The sequence below is a fragment of the Anticarsia gemmatalis genome, chromosome 17 (assembly GCF_050436995.1).
Source record: "Anticarsia gemmatalis isolate Benzon Research Colony breed Stoneville strain chromosome 17, ilAntGemm2 primary, whole genome shotgun sequence".
Lineage (NCBI taxonomy): Eukaryota > Metazoa > Arthropoda > Insecta > Lepidoptera > Erebidae > Anticarsia > Anticarsia gemmatalis.
In genome coordinates, this window is record NC_134761.1 from 669179 (window position 1) to 677432 (window position 8254).

General features: G+C 35.3%; 1 protein-coding gene across 1 annotated transcript; it reads right to left on the bottom strand.

Moving 5' to 3' along the window:
* Window positions 1-229: 229 nt before the first annotated feature.
* On the bottom strand, window positions 230-7914 carry LOC142979878 (uncharacterized). The gene has a single exon (XM_076125096.1). It carries the CDS (start codon window positions 7510-7512, stop codon window positions 6163-6165), a length of 1350 nt encoding a protein of 449 aa, XP_075981211.1. The 5' UTR covers window positions 7513-7914; the 3' UTR covers window positions 230-6162.
* Between the last annotated feature and the right edge of the window lie 340 nt (window positions 7915-8254).

Genomic DNA, 8254 nt, shown 5'->3' on the forward strand with positions numbered 1-8254 from the left:
GTGATTGTTAACCATACACTAAATAAATAATCATCTGTACAAAACATCGTTATAAAGACATGACTAACAGTTACTTTACCATTATATTACACATAGGTACGACATGTTAAAACATGAATATAAAAGCGAATAGGTGGGTGTGTATCTTTGAAATATAATCCACAATATTAGTCTCATTTCGACGCTATCTGCCCACCACATCCGATTAGCCGCCAAATAAAACACATCCTGTTTCAAAATCAAGGATATTTATTCAGATAAAATAATCATAAAATTACATTGACTGACGAACGCCAATTTATAATCCATTGCTCGTTTTGCTGTATCGCTAGAAAGTTGGTGAAGAAACAGCGCAATGGTTATGATAAATTGGTGTTTTTTGCTGAGCTTGGTGTTATCCAGCATTGCTTTCCTTCTAAGAAAGACATTTATTCGCTTGAAATGAGAAGTGTACCTATTCTGTCGCAACTTAAGTGACACATGTTTTTTCGTAGATTTCCGCACTGATAAGTATTGCGGGGCAAATGTGAGCGACCGCACACAAATACTTATGAATGTAATTGTGTTACCTACTTGCCTCTTCACGGACCAAATCACTATTTTAATGAATTTTGCCAGAATACTGAAAGTTCTTGAAAATGTAACATTTTGTGATTTTAAAGCAGAACTTAACAGAAACGCATGGTAGAGATATGAAGGTGCTCTTTATGTTGATACTAAGATATACAAAAACATTATATTTTTACGAGATCTTTACAAGACTGAGACATTGTAGGTTTACACAAAAACATTCATTTTTATACAGCGGGTTGGGGACTTTGCATGCCCTCAATAATATCTTAAACAATTTAAGGCATGCATGGTTTTATCACGATGTTTTCCTTCACACTTAGAGCAAGTGATAATGATTTCACATTTGATATTAATACATATCTACCAACGGTTTTAACTTTACCCCATTCAGCCACGCAAGAAGGTCTGTATTAGCAGTGGGTTCCATATAGGGTCCTAGTGCAATGGAAAGGATATGGTAGGATCCGATTTCCGAGCAAAATCCCTTGGGATCGCAAGCCTAAGCTGGCTTAGCTATTAGGCTACTGACGATTCAATTGAATCTAGTTCTCCATGGACTATTATTTTAACTAGCTATTAGCGAACTGTGTTTAACATTGGACGGTTTTATTATACAATAGTGTAAAACCGGATTTTAAGTATGGGGTGTAATCATATATAATATCTTAAGGGACAGAGTGAACAACAATCGCGGGATGTCATATGTATTATAGCACACTGTGAACGTATACAAACTGTATGACGAATGATAATATATTATATTTCAACATGTTATAGGTATATGATAGGCCAGCTCAGAAGCGAATAAATGTCTCTTCACAATAACTAAGATTAGAATTACATAAGATTATAAATATTCGAGTTTGGTTCGGTTCCACTAAGGCACGTTCAAGGCCGTACATTGCGTTTAAAGCTATATAAGTACACTTATTTACTTATTACGTAACTTACATTATGTTATGAACACTACACTCAAGATATACGCATCTATAATGGAATAATAGCTTATGTAGTGCCAATTTACTAGCGACTTACGACTTTTTGACATCGAGCATTTTTCAATAACGAATGTGACTGGACCTTTTAGGCAAAGAAGGGCTTAAGTGCTGTTGTATCGATTTGTTTTTATGCTTTTCTTCAACTACAGATGCTTTATATCGTACTATAGATTAATAACTATATATCTGAGTGATTTAAATATAGAGATTTATTATAAGCTGTCTTATAGTAATGAGATTAATAATATAATATGTTTAATTGTGAGATATTGTGAAACTTGAAAGCACCAATAGTTAGGATTAATATCTGTTACTTAGATAATAATAAAGATTTGTATAATATTTTCAAACGTAAATATTCAGTTGAATCACCAGATTTACAACTTTTGAATAAGTACCGGTTAGCTTATAAGGCGTAGTACAGTTATTACATACATTTGCTGTTAATTTATCTACCGAATAGGTTATACATATTATTAGGTTCGGGAAAAAGTCTTTTCGCATTATAGTATGTATGAACTTGTAATAAAATCTTTTCTCTACACAAAAAAGCTCGATATTTGGGTACCTTACGAGCTCACTGAAAGAAACCTAATGAACCGTGTACTCATTTGTGATTCTTGAAGCCAAAGAGATTTTATTACAAGTTCATACATACTATAATGCGAAAAGACTTTTTCCCCGACATAATATATGAAAGGTCATAAAGACTTATATTTTACGAAATTTCGTTTTCATGAACCCTAGTAGTCCCTTAGATGTTCATAATAACTTATGTTCTGCCTCTTTTGTACGTACACAAGTATTTTTTGCGCGTATCTGTAAAGTAAACTCAATAACTGGTTTGTATAACTGGACTATAACTGTTACGGTGATGTCCAATGACGAATGCAGTTAAAATTACATATAGATACGACATTTAATATAACTGGTGTTTGATGTCCAAGTATTTTTATATCAAAGGCATTTTTTTATGCATGTATGTATGATTTTTTAATGAAATGTAGTAAGATAGCCATAATACGATAAAATATCGGAATTCGAAAATCAGCAAACATACATAAAATCACGCATTTCTCCCATTAGGGTAGGTAGTGACCAGAAAATCAGTATTTATAGAAAGCATTTTACTCCAATACAATTTTAATATCAAAAGTTTCGTGTAAGGAAAGAGCGAATTAACTTTACTTTTGTTTACTATAAGTCTTTATTTCAATCAAATAATATTATTTGAATATATGTTTTGACGTTTTGACAATAAAGAGTTTGTAAACTGTCAAGATCGTTAGATTTATCCAATTAATTCAATGTTTTTTTATCTGTTAAAAGTTATTGTGAAAGCTTAATAAACGAAATATTTGTGATTTCTTTCTAAAATAATTGTTGCGTATAAATAATAGCTGTTAGTTTAAGTTCTTAATTAATCACGATAAAACTAGAGTTACAAATAAATGAAATAAATTCTCCAAAGAAGCACCAAATGAGGCACCAAAATAATTTATTGTGATAAAAGGTTAACTTTATAATCAGTCTTCAAATTTTGCAGAAATTAAGTACAAACATTACCCTCCTCTGCATCACGCAGTCGGGTGAAAAGGCTCAGAATTTTGTTGTAATTTAAGTAACGGAAACGTCAATAATTTTTTAAAGATTAAAAGTTAAAATGCTTAACTGTAGTTAATGGTCCAGTAATCATTCGTCTTTATGGCAGCGAATTAATTTAATTTCTAGACTTATTCCTCAAGTCTTCATTATTCAAATCAAATCGTATATTTATTAAAATATTAAAATCATATCTCCATTTGCAATTGTAATCAGTAAGATTCGGCCTCATGTTTAGTAAATCAAGTAATTATAAAAAATAAACTTAAAAAAAAGATTAATGCCGCGCTCAGCTGTCATTTTCGTCTTAAATTTATGACAAGTATTTTTTTTTAATTTCTAAAGCTAGAGAGACAGAATAGACAGCCTGTAAATAATGATAATAATATAAAACGTATTGTTTTTAATAAACAATAATATTAATTTATATGGAATGTTTTGTTATACATAACTTATAACTAGAGAAGGCACATTCTGACCTTAGATTATAAAATGGCTCATTGGTTTCTGCAGGTACTTCTGCAAACTACCTTGTAGTATCATTCATATTAGTAATAATGATTCATTAATTATTTGCTTAGAACCGCATTATTAACACGTTAGCGACCAATTGCAATCATGACTTAAGTGCAAATCGTTTTTCGGAGAGAGAGCGCACAGGACATTTTTCATAAAATAACTAAAAGTAATCAGATGCAGTTCTTTCGCAATCATTCTTTACTTTTTGTAACTTTACTTTGTTAAAGTTACCTTTATCACTATTCCTTTAGCATTTGCAATGATTACTTTAACGTCGTAATTGAAAGACAAGTAGGCAAGTAAAGGGAACAAATAGGAGATTTTTATCAAAAGAAAGAGATTCAGACAAAGTACTTCGCATTAGCGCAAACTTTCTTTGAGTCTATTGTATTGCGATTTTACAAATATCGTATATTTAACTATTCTAATTCTTCTTCTAAATTGTTCTATTTAATGAAATCCTGCTCAAGATCACTTAAATATGATTTCAATTACTAGAACATTATAGAATATCTTTAGGTACAAAGTTCAAGCAAGTCTTTTCTCGTAATCTTTACATTAGAATGAGACATCAAGTCACAAGTACGTGCCAATTTAGGACAACAAAAACCAGTACATACATAACACATAGAGCAAAAACAATTTCTAATAACATTGGGATAAAGTGCTAAATTGCATGTCCACAAAACTGATTGATCATCACCGTCAGCGAAAAAAATCGCGAATGGAAAGTGCGTCTCTTTGACTTGTGATCTGTTACGGCAGTTGGAAAGTGAAGTAAGAGTATGAAATAATTCGGTATAATTAAGTGCTATACGGTACAAGTTCTTGAGGAGGGTTGACGTCAGGCAAGCGGCCAGTTGTAAAAACCTCAGCTAAAGTTTTGATAGCATTGTTTTGAGGGAGAAAACATGCGGTGCCCGTCTCCACAGTGGGATAAGGACTAGGCAAAAAATAAGTGCTATACAGTACCTACAATTACAATTAAATACGGAAATTTTAGACAGTTAATCAAAAGATGATAGATAGCTTTTTTGGTAGATATTGTTGGTTCCATAAATGCGAATTCTAAAGGGATATGGGATCAAAGGGATAACTTTAGGCTAACTGCTTTCACTCAATGCATTTGAGTTATGAAGCTAGCAGTTGAGACATAGCCGGGAAATCTCAAAAACGAACAAAACAACCCTTAGCGGAACTAAAGCGATCACTTTTGCTTTCACAGATGACAGACTCGTACAGTTACACACAGTTCCGTAATTCGTCCAGCGCGAACACAACAGTTAATGATCGAGGTACATTTAGCGGTAATTTATCTACTCAATAACGTTTTATAGCGAATAGATAAACTACCAGTAAAAATACTCAGAAACCGTGTGACGTGAGCTTTAAACCTATGATGAACCATCAAAATAATTACATATCCAATCAATTGTAAATAATTGAAACCACTTTGAGAACAGCCAAGGACTTCCCTCTACTTATGGATAAAGAAATAATTATCACTTGCAATCAAAATGATAAAAGTAGCAATTACTCTCAGAGAATTTTCCACTGTTTATCCTTAAGAGATACTCTAAAAGGTAAAGACTTATCAATACAATTATGGACAAGGAAGGACTTGTGAGCTTATCAGTTAATTACTTAAACAATTAAGATTTAAACACTGTTTACTGGTTTGAGTTAAAGTCAGAAGGATATTGAAGGAATGTATTAAACCTGTGTGGTCAGAACATCACTACTAGTCTATAGGCTCCTTATGAAATACCTTTGCTCTGACTTTAAAAAAAAATATCTCTTTCTTTATGGTTCAATCTAGCCATTTTGTTTTGGGTGGTTGACTTTTTGTATTAAATTTAAAATATGAATGATACTACAGGGCAAAGAGTATAGGAATAAATACACTAATTCTATGAGAGAATATCAAATATCTATATAAAAAATCATGCCTAATGGCATACCTTATACTTAAAAATACATACATTTTAAGAATTTGTAGCATTTATAGTTGTATACTGAAATTTCAATACTATGTGGAACCAATTTGAGCAGGAATGTTCTTTCAACATGGTGTTGATTAGTCATTTAAATAATTACTCTTTATTATTGTTACCAAGTCACTTTATATAATAAGTAAGTACATAAGGAGGCTGTTTATTTATCGATTGCTTAGACCCATGTGTCTTTTAATTAAATATGAGATTTTATCCGCAATAATAATTATACTTGTTTAATATTATGCAAATACAAATTCTTTTCCCTTTCTAACTAAAATCAGTTTATAGCAATAAATAAACAGTCCCAAGAGACATCAAATTGAGTCATAATAGTTCTATAGTTTACCATCCAGACAACACCATGTGAAGATTATCTAGGAAGCTACCAGATCTCCGAGCTGCCCCCATAGCAGCACTGTCATTTAACCACTAATCTTTGAAACACCACACAATCACACACAGTCCACAAACATTCACTGTATCTTGCATCCTCTACGTTTCTTATTAATATCCGCTTGCTTGCTCTTCTTCTTAGCCAAGCCTTCAGCCGTTATATCTGAGATTACAGACAGCCTTTTACTATTGTCATTTCTCTCTTGACCCATACGCGGAGGACTGATGTCTGGCGGGTATGTAGAACTGTACAAATTGTTATTCTCACTGTAACTGTGAGGTATATTCGTAGGCGGAGTCTCAGGCAGTGGGTTATCTGTAGGGTAATGTGACGCTGGTCTTATACTCACAGGGTCAGGAAACCTTGGTTTCTTGCCCGTAGTTGGTGGAGGAGGGGGTTGACGATGCTGCATAGAACTCTGATTATATGGCACTCTTTTATCATCAATAGATCTTGAGTGCACATGAGATATATTATTACTTGAAGTCCCAGCTTCAGATTGATCAGCATAATACTGGTTTGACATCTCCAAAGATTGTAAAGCACTGGCCTTTGACTGGATAGATTCTTTCTCAAATGGTTCAACATAGTTGAGATCAGAGTCCACAGATTTGCACAGTCTCAGTCTGTTTTCGCGGATCATGTCTCGTGGGTTGCTGTATGCATCACATAGAGTAGCTGGTGGAGCGGGCAGTGGGTCATTCTCATGTGGGAGCTGCATTTGTTGCTGGGCTGCCATTCTTTGCTGCTTCTTTAGCAATGCTTTCTGTCTAGCTTTCTCTTTAGCTCTTTGTAGTTTCTTGTACTCTCTCTCCTGCAGCAATCTAGCTAGCTCACCGTCTTGAGCTTCTACTGCACATCTCATGTCAGCTAGCAGAGCATCCTGGTTGTTGTCTTTGCTGCTCAGTTCTCTGGCAAGCCTTGCATCTTTCTCTTCTTGCTCTAGCCGCCTTCTCATCTCTTCTAACTCTTCAGGAGAAAGACCCAGTTCCTCAGGATTTAGATCATCACTTGGAGCTGGTTGTGGTGCAGGCATGGGCGCAGCCATTGGCGCCGGCAGTGGTGCAGGCGGCGCAGCGCGAGAAGAGCTCGGCTGCTGTAACATATCAGTGCTCCGCTGACGCCGCTGTCGACGAAGATTGATCTCCGCCATTTCTCTCGCGATTTCAGCATCAATTTCAGCCTGACGACGACGTGTGAGCTCCCTCAAGTGTATCTCGTGTTCTATATCTCTTTGTTCGTTCAAAGCGATAGGGAAGTCTTCACGGATCTGTTGGTTACGGAACCTGTTCTCGCAGAGGTGCGAGGATATCTCGCGGTCCTGCAGGCGGTTAGCGAGCGCTCCGTCAGCGCGCACGAGCCACTGCTCGCGCAGATCCGTCACGTGTCCGAACTTGGGCATCGTGTCGCTCGTCTGGAACCCGGCCATCGCTGGTGCGCGACGGTAGAAAGTCTATCTTCGGAACTTTCCCAAATAAAGTCACCTAAATACGTAAACACGGAGTTACGTTAGCGTAACGTAATACTCGTTTATTGTCTGTTACCACGACACGAGTGGCATGATGACGGCACCTGCCTCGCACCACGATCACGACTCAAAACACGGCACCAACCTTTCACGGCAACTTTCATCGCATTCCGTGAGAATCTTCAATGAACTTTTTACGTTTCCCCTGTGAACTCTGCGCGAACAATAGGTAGCAATGTTTGATAATCTACATAATTAATTGCATCGGGCGCTCCTCACTCATTCATCCCTCCTCCACAACAAATAAATATGTACTCGAACCAAGTATTGAACAAAAAACTAGATGACAGACAGACACGCATGACAGCGTTGACAGGTGAATTCCATTCTAGTGATGTGAATGATGGTTTATTAAAGCGATGAATCATAGACAATATATTTAAAAGAATCGATTAAAGTCAAAATCTTGTCTGTTGCACGTATTCTAAATTGTGAAAATTTAATACCTCCTATTCATTCAATATTATCTATGCACTGCTACCATTCCTAATACTCTGCGATGATTATAGGACAAGTTAAAAATTCTCCCAATACGCAGTAGATACGTTTCTACGGCTGAATTTAAAAGCACTGACTGGAGTAACTGGTACAGAAATCGTGAAACTTCAAAGCACATTTAGGTACATAAATGGTAATTTATTGT